This window comes from Halichoerus grypus, chromosome 2 (assembly GCF_964656455.1).
Source record: "Halichoerus grypus chromosome 2, mHalGry1.hap1.1, whole genome shotgun sequence".
NCBI lineage: Eukaryota > Metazoa > Chordata > Mammalia > Carnivora > Phocidae > Halichoerus > Halichoerus grypus.
In genome coordinates, this window is record NC_135713.1 from 65,667,581 (window position 1) to 65,685,927 (window position 18,347).

The 18,347-nt window shown below is 40.5% G+C and overlaps 1 protein-coding gene across 4 annotated transcripts in view; it reads left to right on the forward strand.

Moving 5' to 3' along the window:
- EPB41L4A (erythrocyte membrane protein band 4.1 like 4A) overlaps positions 1–18,347 on the forward strand; it is a 236,777-nt gene that overhangs the window by 138,258 nt on the left and 80,172 nt on the right. For 3 of the 4 annotated variants that reach the window (XM_078066943.1, XM_078066945.1, XM_078066944.1), the window contains exons 6-10: positions 4,946–5,043; positions 6,192–6,312; positions 9,156–9,243; positions 11,428–11,516; positions 12,108–12,171. In XM_078066943.1, coding sequence (XP_077923069.1) covers positions 4,946–5,043; positions 6,192–6,312; positions 9,156–9,243; positions 11,428–11,516; positions 12,108–12,171 — 460 coding nt within the window. The remainder of the gene's footprint in view (positions 1–4,945; positions 5,044–6,191; positions 6,313–9,155; positions 9,244–11,427; positions 11,517–12,107; positions 12,172–18,347) is intronic. The other variant, XM_078066946.1, reaches the window with a different exon arrangement.

The window sequence follows — 18,347 nt, forward strand, 5'->3', positions numbered from 1 at the left end:
TCTGTAATGTTTTATAGTATTTTTGGGGGGGACTGACCTTAAGCTTATCAATTATTTTTTAAGTTTTATTATTTTAATATGGTAATCCCTGTTTTTCACTTTGTGAAGATTAGCTTGTTTTAGCTTCTTTACCAACTGAGTGACCTGCAGTTACGTGTTTACTTCCAGAGTCCCTCTCCTTCTGTAATGAAGATAATGGTTCTAAATACAATAGAGTTGAGACAAGGGTCACATTCCGGTATGGATGCAAGAGAAATTTGTGAACTTTAAAGGACTATACAAATGTAAGGTGATATTATTGCTATTTGTTCCTGTATATTAATAATTCGTTTTACACTTTTGAAGCGGAAGTTTTATTCCTGGTTTTGTCACGTTTTCTTGAGAATTAGTGTGTGCTTCCTCTACTGTTTTCCTCCTTAAGCTGTACACACCATTTCCCCCTGTCGCTCACATTTAAGCCTTGTCTAAAATGATTGGACTCCTACCACATGCAAGGTTCCCTCTGTGTGGGAGACAGAAAACAATCCTGCCTTCCGTATAGGGAGCTACTCTCCTCTTAGATTCTTGACTGTCAAATTCAGCTGGCACTGAAGTCAGACTTCTGCTTGGCCCCACACTGCTCAGTTTCCTCACCAGGGGTCTCAGGTCACTGGGAGGTGCATTTCAGGTATATTGGTGTAAGCATGTCTTTGGCTTCTGAATCTCAGGGAACCTTCTGTTTTGGTTCCGGAAAGAGTGGGGTCTCTGCCATGTCTTTAAGCAAACCTCCTTTGCCATTCTTCTTGCCTCTGATACTTGTTAAATTGTTAATGGCACTCAACAGCTTGTACATGCTTGGTGTTAGCTCTTTTCGGTGAACATCAGATAAACAGAAAACTGTGAAGCCAATATTTCAAGCCCTGGACTTGTGTTGTACTCGTTGTAGTGTTGTGGTAAGTGTGGACAGGGTGGAAGATCCAGCTCTTTTCCCCCGGGGCTCAGGATCTAGCTTGGGAGACAGTGCCTATACACCAGAATATTAACTTACACACAGGGGTGCCTGGGTGGCTCAGTTGGTTAAGCATCTGATGCTTGATTTCAGCTCAGGTCATGATCTCAGGGTCGTGAGATAAAGCCCCACATTGGGCTCCATGCTGGGCGTGGAGTCTACTTAAGATTCTCTCTCTCCCTCTGTCTCCCACTTCCCCCCACTCGTATGCTTGCGCTCTCTCTCTCTTAAAAAAAAAAAAAAGATAACTAGTACTTTATGATGCCTCAGTTTTGTACCAGAATGAGTCTGGAAAGCTTCCTTATTAAATGGATCATCTTTAATGAGCATTTTCTTTTTCTCCAGTAGGGTTACAATATAACCAGGGTCACACTATAATTGATTGTCCAAACCCTGATACTTTGGAGGATGATGAGGAGAGCTATTAATACGTAGGCATGTATAATAGTCATAAACAAGAACTGTCCTAGGCAAACTGGGATGTAGGTTCCCCCTCATTAAAACCAGAGATAAACAAGGACTCAAGCATCCAATCATAGCCTTAATCAGAGTGACAGAGGGAAAGACTCAACAACTCTAAATCTGTAATTTAAATAAAATATTAAATTGTACCCTAAGTCTCATAAAATGGACAAAATAAGTTATATACAGTTAGTTAAAAATAGGCCTTGACATATGATAAAGTATTTGTTTAGCATATGAAAATGTGATTTTATTGTATCATAAATTTCTCATAAAAAAACTAATATGCTTGCTGTGATAAAAATTAATTAAATTTTTAATTAAAAATAGTTTACTTGTCTTGATTTTAGTGGATTTTTTTTTTTAATGCAATGACTTAAAGATCTCTGGTATCTTTAAAAGGCAGGCTGTCCAGGGAAGTTTGAACAGATTCCTTTTTTCTTTTTCTTTGTGAATTTCTCAAAGACAGCAAAGAATGTTCAGTTTTTTCCATTTCAGCCATCTGTCTCCCTGCTCATTTGTATATCCATCCAAGTCAACAACTATTTATTGAGCTGTTACTATGTGCCAGACCTATATACTGAGACTACAATCCCTGATGGGATAGGGTCCCTGTTTCTTTGTATCTGTCTTTCTCTCTGTTTCAGCTCTTTGTTTTTTCATCTCCCTCTGGTTTTTTTTTTTTTTTTTTTTTTTTTGCCTTTGCCTTTGAAGCAAACTCTTGTGGGATTAGGTCCCTCTGTTTCTGTACTTGGCAAGCGATTTGACTGTTTAGTCAGATGTTATAAAAGTCTTAATAGAGCAAAATAAATATGCATCTGTGACCCATTTCCTAAAAAAAAAAAAAATACACTTCAGGAAAAGAAATTCCAAGTTAACAATAGAGAAAGAGAGTGTAGCTAAATGTAAGTTTCCAGTAAGCAGTAGTAATTCTAGCAAAATGTCTCTTCAGTTTATAAGCTTTTGCATTTACATTCTGCTAATAATGCTTTACTCTGCTTTTTTCCTCTTCAAGAGGAGGACAGATGATTATAACAAAGTGGATTTGATATCCAAGATGAGCATTCAGGGCATGGTGAGTAGTTAAGTAGAGCTAGAAAAGTAAATGCAAGTTAGGGAGTGAGGTAGTCATTGGTTAATGGCAAGAGATTTGGCTCAAGAAGCAAAAGTCTTACAAGCCTTTTCTTTTTCTTTTCTTTTTTTTCCCCTGGCCATTTGGAGTTTATTTTATACTTGATGCACATAGCTACAGGGTGTCAGGAAGGCTTGAATGTGATTTGGAGAGTAGAGTGGGGTTCTCTCAACTGATTTTTTGGTGTTTTGCCATAAAAAAACCCAGCTCCTTCTGCTTGCTGCAGCCTGCCTAGTCTATGGGAAAGGAAGGAAGGGGCTCTGATGCTCCTAGCATCTCCTGAAGCCTTGCGGCTGGTGGTGGCCACTCAGGACTGGGGCCCAGTGTTGGCTTTGCCAGGCTGGTCACTAGGCTGCTTCCTCATGGCTTCCAGAGCCAAGTCACAGGTGATCGTGCCGCTGGAGGCTTGGGGGAAATTCCGAGCATTGCGGGAACTCCAGCAGTGTAGCCATAAACGGGAGAGTGGACTTCCCTTAAAAGCAGCTTGTCCACCAGTGACCCCGGTTGGTGTGGGGCAGAGCAGGGTGGTGAGGGCTGGATTCCCCAGGATGCCCTGCACTTCCGCAGGGGCTGTTACTGGAAGTGGAACCCCAGCGGCGCTGGTAATAGTTGCGGGTGGCCACGAGCCAGTGAGCTGCAGGAGGGGAAGGCTGCGGTGCTGTCGCTTGTGGGCTGGAGGAAACCTGGCTGGCGACCCCTCTTGGGCCTCTGTGCGCGTGGTGGTGGCGGGATAGGGACGCTAGGCCACGCAGCCCTTTTGCAGAGGAGGCCGGGGAAGCCGCTCCATGACCGAGCTGCACACGTCACAAGCTCTCTTAAGGATCTGAAAGTAGAGTGAAGTTTTTTAAGGTTTTGTCTGTTTGTCAAGGGAGTGACTTGATCCTGTTTTTCTCGTAAGGATTTCATTTACCTCTTGGGAAGGTTGTTTGTAAGGGAGATAAGTATGAATGATGGCAGAGCACTGAAGGTTTTAGAAATCCAGGGGATAGCGACCTGGGCTAGGAGATGGAGAGCAGTGTGCGGATTCCAAAAGGCAACAGATTCAGTGATTGGATGTGGGTGCCAGGGGTTATACATTATTGGTAGGTTTCTCTCACTTGAATATCTGGAGACTGCGGTGCTGTTTACTGAAATGGGCAGTGGGGAAACACAGGGTGTTACACGGATTATCTCTTAAGCTTATGGATAAAATCAAACTTGGTATCAGTCTTCTAGAAATAATAATAATAATAAGTAGTATCTAACATTTGGATTCCCTTACTATGGGCCTTGCTGGTAAGCATTTGGAGAAGAGCAGCTTATCACAGCTGATTTTTATAATTCATTTCCTTTGCCCTTTTTCTGCCCTTCCCAGTGACATCAAGAGTTGGCTTCCAAAGAAAGAGAAACCACAATGACAGCCTGGTGCATGTGTGGGCGTGTGTATGTGTATATATGTGTGTGTGTGTGTGTGTGTGTGTGTGTGTGATGGCAGCCGAGGACGGTGTTGATGGTTCATTGTGTTGGTTCATCAACCTCTGGCACAGGCTGAAAGACTGAAGGGGGCAGGGGAGGGGAAGCTAGCCAAAGTTGCATAGCATTCTGATTAAGAGGTTCCAGGGTCAGACTGCCTGGGTTCCAGTTCTGGCTCTGCTACTTAACTAGTTGTGACATCTTGGACAAGTTACTTCATCTCTTTGTGTCTGTCAGAGTCTTCATTCTGCAAAATGGAGATGATACTACTGACATTATTTTAAAGTCTTATGGAAATTATATGTAAACACTTGGAATGAGTTATTTACAGTGTTTAGAACTGTGGATGACGCTATTATAACAGGGTTTTCTTTTTTTTAGGCAAATGGAATGAGCAAAGCCATGGATAATGGGCATGAGAATTGATAGGATTGCACTACAATGACCTTTTTGTCCCGTATCCATGATTTTAGACCCTGTAGGCAACACGTTCTATCGGTTAGGTCCTTACGATTTGTTCCTCCCAGTAAGGCCGTGTCGGAGTAGCTGTGGTAGCGGCAGGAATGAGAGTCTTGAGAATAGCTTATATAACCTCCACATTAACCTTAGGAGGTGTAGACACTTTGCTGTCCCGGTTCTGCAGGTGAGGAGACGGGCTGTTGGAGAGGGTCAGCAGCTGCTCAGGTGAGTCCGGAGCTGGGATGCAGTCCAGCCAGTCTAACTTGAGAGCCTGTGCTTTTTAGCCACGACCCTGTATCCCTTATGTAGAGGGTGTTTAAACTGTTCACTCAGCAGCCCCCTCACCAGGGAACAGAAGTGGCTTTATTTTCATTGAAGGTGATTGGTGCCGTGATTATCAGAGCCTGGGTAGTGTAAGATATCATTAATCTCTGTTTCCATTTCTCTTGTAGATACCAGTTTTTCTTGCAGGTGAAGCAAGATGTCCTTCAGGGCCGGCTGCCTTGCCCTGTCAACATTGCTGCTCAGCTGGGAGCATATGCCATCCAGTGTAGGTTTCACTGCAGCAAACTGAGAAGAAATTTGAATTTTTCTTTTTAAGCAAGTTTACGTACTAAAATTCTTCTTATCAAGTGACATTTCCCTGAACAAAATTTTAGTCAGAATTCAAGTTTTAATCTGTGTCCTTTCAGAAGAGGTAAAAGTGAAGCCAGTTATGTATCCTTTGTAATAGGTCACTTTGGAGTTTTAGTCACAGGAATGGCGTTGATTCTGGATTAAGTGGAGGGTCTGAAAATCCCTTCCATTCTATATCCCACCTGAGTTTGTGGATCCCCCCAAGGTGTGATATCTCAGAGATCACATTGCTCTCAGGCAGCTGTTGTGGAGACTCTATATGGTCAGATGCCAATGCCAATTCAGGGTGTGGCCCTCATCGCATCTCTTCTCTTGGCATCAATATGGCAACCATGTTGGGCAGCTCCAGGTTGCATTGTCATTTTGGAGGCTGAGGATGTTTCCACTCATATATACTGAGCCCTTTCTAGGACTCTTGCTAGGTATAGGGGCAGTGAGACAGTATGTTCCTTGCCTTTGTGGCACTTGCAGACCAGGAATAGTCTAGAAAAAATACCCTAGGAAAAATGTCACATAGATGAACTGGGTTGGGCTTGGAAGGTGGATTAACGTAAGGAGGAAAATTTTAATAAATGTAATATAATGAGCTTTCTGGTTTCATTTTGCTTTTTTGTGTAAACCAATGTACAGCATTGTGTTAAATTTCCATGACCACTGTTTGGGGCAAATAGATTTTGAGAATTATATGCTCTATCTCTTGGTGTTATTTTCTGAGAGGATATATTGGTATCCTGGTTGTTTTTGCCTCTAGCATTTCTAATATATGTACTCTAAATTCTGTTTACAACATGTTATTTCATATAATCTGGTAAAAATAATTGAAATGCAAATGATGATAATTATAGTCTTTCAGAAAGCAAAAATATAGAACTTATGTTTTTAAGACAAGATTTTATTTATACCATTCATATACGCTCACCAGAGTAGTTTTTTACTAAAATTAGTTATGTTTGAATTTATTAATAAGGCATTTGAAGAAAATGTTTCAGCATGATAGGAATATTTTAAAATAGTTTTAGGAATATTTTTCTAAAATGGAAAAAAATGCAATTTCTTTTGTAGCTGAGCTTGGAGATTACGACCCATATACGCATACTGCGGGCTATGTGTCAGAGTACCGGTTTGTTCCTGATCAGAAGGAGGAACTCGAAGAAGCCATAGAAAGGATTCATAAAACTTTAATGTAAGAATCACTTTTTATTAGCTATAATCAACATATGCTATCCATCAGATCCCCAAAACTTTATTATATTAAAGTTTACACTCTTTAACCAACATCTCCCTATTTCCTCCACCCCCCAGTCCCTGGTAACCACCATTCTATGTCTCTGTTCCTATGAGGTTGGCTTTTTTAGATTCCACCTCAAGTGATATCATAGTGTTTGTCTTTCTCTGTCTTATTTCACTTAGGGTAAAGCCCTCAAGGGCCATCAATATACTTGAGAGTTGTTAAGAAAGTAGATCTTACGTGATCTCACCACAAAAAAGAAATGGTAATTATGTGACAGTGTGAAGGTGTTAGCTAACCCTATGGTGGTCGTCATTTTGTAGTATAGAAGTATATCAAATCAACACATTGTATACCTTAAAATTACACATGACAGTGTTGTATGTCAATTATATCTCAAAGGTGGAAAAAATATCATGTCTTATGTTGCATCATCCATCAACTATCATCTTATGCTAATGGCAGTCTTAAGAAAAGTTTCTAGAATGATAAATTCTTCACCTGTGCCTTGAACATTCTAGTATTTTGTCTTTTTTTTTTCTGCTTATAACACTAAAATGCTCATAGAAAACCAAAGCAATTTTAAAAATATAAAGGAGAGAGTAAATCCCAATGCCTAAAGTCAACATATTTTTTTTTTTTTTTTAAGATTTTATTTATTTATTTGACAGAGAGAGACACAGCGAGAGAGGGAACACAAGCAGGGGGAGTGGGAGAGGGAGAAGCAGGCTTCCCGCGGAGCAGGGAGCCCGATGCGGGGCTCGATCCCAGGACCCTGGGATCATGACCTGAGCCGAAGGCAGACGCTTAACGACTGAGCCACCCAGGTGCCCCTAAAGTCAACATATTTTTGATTAATGGCCTTTCAAATCCCCCTCTTTGCATAAATTCCCATAGAGAAAATTTATTTGTATATATGATTTTACATAAATGAAATCATTCTGTATATATTATATTTTGCAGTTTTCTATTTTTTCAGTCACCAGTACCTTGTGAAATTTATTCTTTCAGCTATAAATATGTTTTGTAATCACAAAAGCCTTAATGTATTGTGGATTTGGTCTGTCTTAAGTATGTAAATTCTTCACAGTTATAAGCAAAGTCCTATTCAGTCTATAGCAGTGAATGTGGAAATCACGACGACACCAGTGTGGAGCCTTGGAGGGTATTATGTTAACACCACATGCACTTCTGAGAATATACACACTCCCCTAGTAGGATTTTCAATTAATGGCCTGCAGCATTGAAGTTATAATTTAATTATAGTTATTTTGGTTAAATCCTCTATACTGATTAACTTTGCTTTATTGCCTCTTATGTAACATTCCCTCTTGAATTTGCTTGGTTTCAGATCTATTATAGTTAAGGAAAAAAATATAGAATTAATCTGGTCAACAAAAAATGTTTGCCTAAAGGATCTGTTTCAGTGAGTAGCAGCAGAAGTCAATTGCTGAATTGCAATCAGAGAAACCAGGCTTTCCATCTTGTATTAGCATGCACCAGAATGCTCTCCAGCCTGATTATAGAGTCCTTCATTTTAAGGTTTTGCTGAAGTGGATGCTAAGAGAGTGCCTGTTATAACATTATGAAGGGCAGTGTGTTTGGCACATTCTGAGAATACTAATTCTAGGAGTTTCAAAGTACAATTACATTTTTGAAATTATCAAGGAGCTTTGGGTAAAGGGCCTTACATGTTTTACGTGATGGTGTTGACAGCGTGACTATTATTTCAAAGAGAATAAAGCTTGATCAAGGTTTGGTAGCTTTCTTGTGTCTAATTTGTAATGAACATTCTTCATAGATTTCAAAATTATGTATATTGCTAGGTTTTCCAGGGCACCGTGGTGGAAACATGGGATGCATCAAAGTAGGATTTAGTAATTAAATTCATAGCTCCTTTTATTAACAAATAAAAAATTTCTATCTTTCTCTGTTACTTACACACACACAGTTCCACTTATCCATGGAGATTCCTGACAGATACTCACACTTGTTAGGAATGAATACTATTTACGAATATTATTACCAGTGAAGATTTTGGGATGATTTCTATACTTTGTGTTAAGAAAATAAGTATTTTTATTATTTAGAAATATTCAAGTATTTTCTTTTTTTTTTTTTTTTTAAAGTTTTTATTTATTTATTTGACAGAGAGAGACACAATGAGAGAGGAAACACAAGCAGGGGGAGTGGGAGAGGGAGAAACAGGCTTCCCGCGGAGCAGGGAGCCCGATGTGGGGCTCGATCCCAGGACTCTGGGATCATGACCTGAGCCGAAGGCAGACGCTTAACGACTGAGCCACCCAGGCGCCCCCTCACGTATTTTCAAACTACGTATGTGCTCAGGAGATGCTCTTGAGACCCCAGCTAGGTGTTGGGGAACCTCTTCTCTTCTCCATACCCACTACTACTCTTACTCCTCTTTATCCTGATCGAGAGCTGCTGGTGTGTGGAGACATTTTACTCTTTGTAAAGGATGTACTTTTTAATTCGAGTGCTTATATTCTCAATCTCTTTGGGGGTTTCTGATACAGAATTTTAAATATATGCTGGGACATTGGGATTGGCTATACTGAGTAAAAACAGATTTGGTAAATGAAATTAACTTAATACAAGTATTACCTCAGAGTGTAACACTTTGTCACCATGGAGGCAAGGGACTTCTTGAAATACAAAGACTTAAGTTTGCTCTAGCACAAGGGATTATTTTTCCAGTGAATAAAGTGGAGACGGCTTATTCCCTACAAGTGCAGTATCTATTAGTAACATAAGGCTTTTTGTTTTTATGCTGGGTGTAGGGGTCAGGCTCCTTCTGAAGCAGAGCTGAATTACTTGAGGACTGCCAAATCCCTGGAGATGTATGGCGTTGACCTCCATCCTGTCTATGTGAGTAACATTTAATTAACACAAGGTATTTTAAGCTGATGACATTTTTCTTAAAAAGTCACTGAAACTCCCAGAGGAAAGCCGCAGTGCTGTTGTTTAGCGAGCAGATGATACTTTTTCATCTGTGCTTTTCAAACACAAAGAATCTCTTGCATGGATTCAACCCTAATGAGTTTTGCCTAAAAGTCTGTGATTATGTTTCCATGTGTAGAAAACAATTAACTGGGCTTGAAAACACAATCTGGATAGCAGCTCCATAGGGCTTAGCTAAACGTCAAAACCGCTTAAAATTGGTCTATAATTGATTGTATTAGACAGAAAACAGGAGGATTTTCCAAAAATAGATTTTATGGCTGAAAGATATTCATGAAGTCCCTTTCCAGAGAAGTAGGCCTTGGCACCAGTACAGGTGTGGACGTGCAGGTTCTTCAGCATGACGGCTGCCGCCCTGCTGTAGTTACTGCCACTGCGTAAATGGAAATATTTTGGCAGATTTTCTTTAGCAGCTGATGAGAACTTGCCGAATATAGTCGGTGAACAGTTACACTGAATCTGTGTTGAATATTCTGAATCCATGTCTTAACCTTGAAGCCATTTCTCTCAATTGATAATTCTTTGCCAGTGAGGTTGAAATGTCATTGCCTTTCATTTTATAAGAGTTCAGTTAGCAACAGTCAAATTTGATGATTTGAGAGAATGAGCCAGGTGCCTTATTCTTTACACAAAATGAATTGCTCAAGATTATATATAGACAATGTCAATTAAATTATGGAATGTAATTTTTAAGGAGCCCTGATAAAACTTACCATAATGCAGATAACCGATTCATGCATTCATTTCTCAATATGTCTTTTGCACATCAGAGTTTCCTAAAACAAGAAATCATCTCATTATTTGTGAAGAGTTAGAAACATCCCTGGGTATACTGTTAGTATGGTAATAAAAGTTACGTATTTTAGGGGGAAATAGTAATTCCTGGATATTTTAGCTTCCAATCTCGTTATATCATTAAATGCTCTATACTCCTGTCATTTGAGAACACCTCTAAAACTTTGTGGAATAGTTACCGTTTTCCCTTCTAGCCACATTAATCTTGTCAGGCTTTTAGTTTTTTAAGGACTGTATTTTATAGGAAATGTGTAAAGAGAGAGTCTTCTGCAAAATGCTTCTGCATTTGTGTAATGTTTGTCCTAATTCACAGTTTTGTGGATGGTAGGAATTTATAACAAATGAACTGGATTCATTAGAATCTTCCATACATTCCTTTAAGATTGAATTTTTAGAACTGAAAGTGGGCAACAGCTGGTGCTCTTCCAAAACATATCAGTTGTCTTATGTTCCTTGGGAATATGACTTTGCAGGCTGTTATTTGACCTTAGAGTAGAAATAAAATTCATACAGACATGTGCCTGTCCTTCATACCCGCTCTGTGACTTTTTCATTTCAGAATCTCATTTTCTTAATTAGGATTTATCATTGCCTGGAAATTAAGGGGTCTTCAGTCTTTACCAGAAAATATGGTATTTTTAACTTTTTTGAGTAGTCTTAAAGTCACAAATGGAAGTAGGAAGAAGCCTGATAGAAACATCAGAGAATCCAAGTGTGTGCCTTAGGGCAGATGCCTGAACTTTCTGGAGAAGGGTGGTGATAAACAAGGCTTCATGATTATCTACGTCTGAGAATAAGATCAAGATGAGCCCCTGGGAAGGAACTCTTGATAGAAGCCAGTGGTTCTCAATTCTTCGCTGCACAGGAGAATCACCTGGAGTATTTATGTGATTTTGATACCTGGGCCCCTTCATTACAGATTCTGATTTAACCGGTTTTGGTAGCACCCAAGCACCAGCATATTGAGCTGCACAGGTGATTCCAGTTAATGTGCAGCCGGGGTGAACAGCACTATGGATGCGGTGTGGGCTGAGTTGATCAGGGGTCTGACTGGTAGCCCAGGTTCTTTTGATGAACTGCAGTTACAAGGATGAATACACTAAGAAAACTTTTCAGTAAAAATTTGAAAAAAAAAACTAATCGTACTATCGTACCTTAGCTAGCTTTCTAAGCTGTTTTTGAAAAACTAGACCCACTATTAATGCAACAAATTATGTTTGTATGGCCAACTACAGTTTGACAAAGGGTTTTGACATGAATAAATTCATAGTTATAGGCATATGTTTGTTTTTGCAGGGGGAAAACAAATCTGAGTATTTCTTAGGATTAACTCCAGTTGGTGTTGTTGTCTACAAGAATAAAAAGCAAGTGGGGAAGTATTTCTGGTAAGTGTAACTTGAGGGCAGAGTTGGTATTAAAATTATACAATGTATGTGCTCGGCTTATGGGTCTTTGTTAGTGAAAAGAAAACAGGTACATTTCCAGTGGTTGATAAATAAATGAGTGAAACTGGGTATAAGTTTTCTCCCAGTGCATCTTAGTGTGTATTTTCTGTGTAAATTTTAGGTGCTGTGATTCTGGACTCTCTTGTCCATGCAAATTGGGTGTAGTAGGGTTTCCTACCCATTCCACTGTGTGCCGGTGGGCTGTGGGCCCAGGACTCCTCTGAGTTCTGATGCTAAATGAGGGAGGCGTTGCCGGTAGCCCTACGCTGTGGCTGGGAAGGCAGTACTGGCCAAGGGCCTGGGGATTCCAAGTGGTCTGTATCTACTAGAGAAGCACAGGAGAATGAGAACGGAATTTTGTTTAGGAAGGGGTCCAGAGCGAATGACTTATAGGGAGCTCTCAGCAGTTACTGTAGCAGTCTATGAAGGAGCTGTGATGAGCCAGCCTTTTCCCTCTGGGAACTTCTCTGAATTGCTGAAAGATTAATTTTTACACACTACACCACCGCCACCGTCTGCTTTGTTTTTTAGGCCACGGATTACAAAGGTTCATTTCAAGGAGACACAGTTTGAACTCAGAGTGCTGGGAAAAGATGTAAGTTTTTGTTGAGCGCTCAGCTTCACTGAGGCGGGAAGTCTTGTCTGTCCGTGGGTAACTTAAAAGACATTGTGAAGTAAAAGTGCCGTGTTTCCCCAGCTGCAGCCACGTGGAACCAGGTTAATTGACTCACGTACACAACTTCTCAAGGGAGGGAAAGGGAAGTGAGGAGAAATGAATGAGTTGCTTATGGAGACATGTCATTTTAGTTTGAGCAAAGAGAGGAAAAAAAAAAAAACCCTTTCTAGGGCACAAGAGAGAATAGGAGGTGATTATCATTATTAGAGTAATTTGCCTAAAAGTACTACCTATGAAGGTAGGATTCATATCCTCAGAAGAGTGCAGCCCACATATAGGATAAAGAGTGTCCTAATTTTGTCCCAAAGTAAATTAAACGACCTGTAGGGAGTCATACTTCTGTTCTCTCCTTAGTTGAGCATGGTAGATAAACCGGAGGGGAAATTCTGGAGGCTTTTAAAGGAGCGTGTAAGGCAAGGGTGCAGAAATACTGACTTTCTCCCTACAGCTTGGCAGTGTCCTCCAGGATTGTTTGGGTAATGGGCATAGTATTTGTCGGAGCCTGGAGGTGCTTTCATGCCTTGAGAGGTGGCTTTTAAGAAACTGTGCCCAAAAAGGCAAGGCTGTGAAAGCTTCCTTTTAATCTGTCTATGAAAATAATGCTCCCTTGAAGTGCTGTTATTCTAATTTGTATTTATGGGATAAATTAGTGAAAATAGGATGTACAAGAATCCATCCTTCTGTCTCTTTGGTAGTGACTTTATGTAGACCAAAAACCTAAGTGGATGGCATTGAATTGACTTTCTGATGAGATGTCTGTTGTAAAAACGAGGTGAGTAGAGCCAACGCTTCCGCATCTCCACATGGAGACGCGGGAAAGGAGCGGCAGTGACCGCAGGTGGAATGGGGCGTCGGGCAGAGATCTCCCCGGCAGCATGCGCTCACACACTGTGGGATGATCAGTGAACTGCCGGACTGAGATTATGTACTGTCCAACCGGAAAACCTGGTATTTCTAGAAAAAAAAAAAGCAATGATCCCTCCCTGAACTGTGACAGACTGCCATTTATTGATAAAATTGGATTTTGAAATGAGTTTTAACTTGTAAGGAGGGGAAATTCCAGATTTTTACAAAAATGATAGTCCAAACTATCTAACTACTATAGTAGTTCGTAACAGTCTATAATTTTCTTCAACTCCTGATTAGACGCATCAATCTTAAAAGATGAGCTGTAAGATTGAATTAAAATCATCCAAAAAGTAGAACAGCTAATTAGATAGTAGGGCTATATGGTTTTCTCCCTGTCCTGCCCCTGGTTTCACAAGACTTAATGCAAGGAGTAAGGTCTATTCAACATGTTGAAGATACTGTTTCATGTTTTTAATAGGAATATTATAATAAAAGAGTAAGACTTTTCATGGAAGCATTGCTATTATTTATGGTCATGTTCCCCCTATTATACCTAAGTTATTTTTGTGAGCAAGGTCCTTTGTTCAACCACTTTTATGTTATCATTAGTGTGCCTCAAAATGTCTTCTGCCTCAGGATAAATATTTGGTAAAGTTGCAACTAACTTGAACTTTCAGCTTCTTATATTTTTCATTATTAGGAGAAAACAAAACAACAAAATTGGTATTTTTCATGTTACTCTTTTTTAAGAGATTTTATTTATTTATATGAGAGAGAGAAGGAGAGAGCATGAGTGGGGGGAGGCACAGAGGGAGAAGCAGGCTCCCCGCTGAGCAGGTAGCCAGATGCCGGTCTTGATCCCTGGACCCCGGGATCATGACCTGAGCCGAAGGCAGACGCTTAATCAACTGAGCCACCCAGGCGCCCTTCATGTTACTTTTTAATGGCAGTCTCCATGGTGTGACCTCGTTTCCTACACACTCAGCTCTGCCTCAGTCCCTTCTGCAGCTTGGAAAAGGAGTGGTGTTTGGGGGCCACCTGAGACACTCTGTCTCCTGGGTCATTAGCCTGGTGTCATCAATCTCTTGCAAGGTGCTGAATTCAGGCTTGAATCAAAGGGATTATTATTATTTTTATAAGACATTAATTTAACCAAAGTACTCCGTTTTCTGAGTGTTCTTGCTTTGCAGTATGTCTTCTTTCTCCACCAGGGTATCTCTCTGTGAGGCAATGATTTACATAATGGTAGAATTAAGTTGATTATTATGGAGACCTAACTGTAATCATAGATTAAATATGAAAGCCCCCTGAAACCTATCGCCTGGACCAGTAATCATAGCTTGAAAAATGGCTGAAATGCTTATTCTGGTTTTCTGCTCCGCTGGTCCAGTCAGAGAGACTTAACTCAGTATGCTCAATGCTGTTAAGACCAAATTCAGGTATTCAGTTCCCAAAAGAACAGCAATGTCCTACAGATAAAAGATTTTTCCTGGTGTCATGCTATGCCACTAATACTGTCCAATTCCACTTTTTAATATTAACTGTGTCCAACAGAACACATCAACATATCTTAATAAATACAAAGAATGTACTAGTATGTACTATGTATCTCTTCCTTTGCATCCAAAAGTAACAATCTCCTCTTTCTCAGATATAACCTTAATGAGTTTAGTGATTCATTTTTGAGAGAGCAACAAATAGTTGTCTGCAATTAAAAACTGATTTTTTTTTAAAAAGATTTTATTTATTTATTTGACAGAGAGAAACACAGCGAGAGAGGGAACATAAGCAGGGGGAGTGGGAGAGGGAGAAGCAGGCTTCCCAGGGAGCAGGGAGCCCGATGCGGGGCTCGATCCCAGGACCCCGGGATCATGACCTGAGCTGAAGGGCAGACGCTTAACGACTGAGCCACCCAGGCACCCCTAAAAAATGATTTTGTAAACATTTATTCCTCTGACAGGTTCAGCAGCTAATTACTATAAATACTTTTATGGATTATTTAAGCTTCAAAATAGGTGCTGTGACTTCAGTAATACCTCCCAGAAAGTAAAAACTTTTAGTATAAAGGTCTTCCATGACAATTTTAGAAAATCTGGGAAATATGTTATAAAGAAGAAAATTAAAATTACATTTTAAAGTTCAGAGGTAACGATTATTATTTTGGTGCCGTCCCTTTCAGATTTTGCCCTCTTAGCACAAATGTATAATATATGTACGTTTATACACACATGAATACATGTCATCCCTTGTGTGGTTCTGTACACAGGTTTTATATTTAGTATCATATAATAAGCATTTCTCCTTATATTTATTCATATGTGCCTGCACAGTGTTTGATAATGTGTTTTAGTTTTACAGGTTTGACCATTTTTTCTTAATTTCATGGATCAGTTTTTCCCTCCTGTTGTATCTTATAATTGTTTTCTGCTGGTGGACGTGAAAGCTGTGGAGTTTTATGTTGATCTCAAATCTGGCCATGTTGCTGAATTCTTGTGTGCTAGCCAAGAGTTCTTAATTTGATTCTCATAAATTTTTGTAGGTATATAATTATATCATTTGCAAGTAAAAATAATTTATTTCCTCATTTCTGTTATTTATGTTTTATATTTTATAGTGTTGGTCATAACTTATAGAAGAGTGTTAAGTGATTGAGTAATATAAAGCATCTTTGGTTTCTGATTTTAATGAAAATATCACTATTCCACCACTTAAGTATTAGCTCTTGGTTTTAAGAATATGTGTTTATTATGAGGGGTTTAAATTTTTTAGAAGTCTGTTATCAAATGGTTGCTTTTCACTGAATTCCTTGAGAGTAAACGTTGTTGCCTGTTCACTCATTGGGCAACTAATGCTTACTTAAGAAATGCAGACGAGGGGTGCCTGGCTGGCTCAGTCGGTAGATCAGGCAACTCTTGATCTTGAGTTTGTGAGTTTGAGCCCCATGTTGGCTGTAGGGATTACTTAAAATCTTAAAAAATAATAAATCAATAAATAAAAATAAAAAATCCAGACGAGAGAGGATAGTGGTTCAGACCAGGGTAGCAACATTTCAAGTGCTGAGAAACTGTTGGATTCTGGATTTAGCTACATGGTTTCATGGATGTGGGGAGGTATGAGAGAGAGGAGTCCTGGTGACTTAAAGGTGTTTGGCCTGAAAGGCAGGAAGAATGGAGCTGCCATCCAGCGGGGTGGGAAAGGCTTTGAGTTGAGCAGGTTTGGGGAGGAAGATCAGGAATCCCATGTTTAACATGTTGCATTTGAGATATCTGTTATACATCTAGGTGGAGACATTTAAGAAGTGGGCTCTATGAATCCAGAGTTTGGGACCAAAGTCTGGGCAGGATAGTGAGATTTGATAATCATTGACATATCCTGGTATTCGGAGCTATGAGACTACATGAGGTCGTTAAGAGAATGAGTATAGATAAGAAGAGGAAGAACCAGAAAAAGAGGCTGGGAAGCAATAACCAGGGAGGTAGGAAGAATACTGATTGTATCCAATTTTGCCAGCTAAAAATCACATTTTATGTCAAATGATGCTGATATGTCAAATCAGGAGAGGGTTGAGAATTGACTGCTGAATTTAGGAATGTAGGAGGCCACTGATAAGACCATTTTCAGTGGATTGAAGAGTGAGCTTTTTTTTTAAAGATTTTATTTATTTATTTGACAGAGAGAGACACAGCGAGAGAGGGAACACAAGCAGGGGGAGTGGGAGAGGGAGAAGCAGGCTTCCCGCTGAGCAGAGAGCCCGATGCGGGGCTCGATCCCAGGACCCTGGGATCATGACCTGAGCCGAAGGCAGACGCTTAACGACTGAGCCACCCAGGGGCCCCTGAAGAGTGAGCTTTATCTCAGCAGTTCCACTCTTAGGTCTGTGCACCCTGGAGAATCACAAGGGACATATATATCCTTACTGTAGCACTCATATGCAAGAAAAACACCCTAGGGGGGCACCTGGGTGGCTTAGTTGGTTAAGCGTCTGCCTTTGGCTCAGGTCAGGATCCCAGAGTCCTGGGATCGAGCCCCACATCAGGCTCCTTGCTCAGTGGGGAGCCTGCTTCTCCCTCTTTCTCTGCCTGTGGCTCTCCCTGCTTGTGCTCATGTGTTCTCTCTCTCTGACAAATAAATACAATCTTAAAAAAAAAGAAAAAGAAAAACACCCTGAGAGGAGTCCATTATTAGGGGATGACCCCCCCTCCCCAATGCATGCTAATTAAGAAAAAAAGCAAAAGAGGTAATAGGAGTGGAACTGGAGAGGGTAAATGTAGACAACTCTTTTGAGGAGTTTTGGCACAAAGAGGAACAGATAGGAAGAAGGCTGTCAGAGGAAGCAGGTCAAGAGGGTTTCTTTTTTAAGTTGGAAAAATAATAGCATATGTATACTCCAATAAGAATGATCCAATATATGATGAACACTTGATGATGTGGTAGGGGGAGAGAGAATTGCTGGAACGATATTCCTTGAGTGGGTGACAGGGGATGACAGCTGGTGTATAAATAGAAGGGTTGGTTTGAGAGGGCGGCCGGGACAGTTCATCTCTGGTTAACAGGCAGGAAGATGAGCATGGGAATGTAGATTAGGGTAGGTGGGTAGCTTTCTTATGATTGTTCTGCTTTCTGTTTTGAGGGAACTAGGTATTAAGGTTATCAGCTGAGGCTGAAGTTGGGTAGGAGGTGGTGGGGGTCTGAAGGAAGAAGAAGGTATGAAATAGTAATTTTAGAGAGAAAATAGACAAGGCACATGTGGTTTGGTGATATCCTATGATAGCTTGGTAGTACGAAGGGTCCTGAATTTAAAATGAGCCCATTCATGGTATGCTTTTCTCCACGCACATTCAGTAGCGCTGGTGCAGACATGAAGCAAGTGGAGAGTTGGTTTGGTGAAGAGACTAGTACGAAGAGAAGGACCAGGGAATTAGGTGAGGCAGGGGAGCCAATCCCGTGGTTTATCATGGAATTGAGACTGGGTAAGGAAAGAGTGAGAACTGTGAAAGAGGGATGGGGTCTGGTGGGAGGAGGTCCTGGTTGGAGGAGTTGAAAGCTTGGTGGGGGTGGAGAAGTGGAGGGAGTAAGCTGGAGAGACGGGATGGTCAGAGGGTTGGGTGCTAGGCATTGAGATCACAGAGGAGCTTCAGCTATTGTAAATGGGAAGTTACCAGGCAGGGGTTTTCACCTTCTTACCCCCCCACCCCTGGGCTATTTGGCAGCATCAAGAGACAGTTTTGGTTGTCACAGTGCTGGAC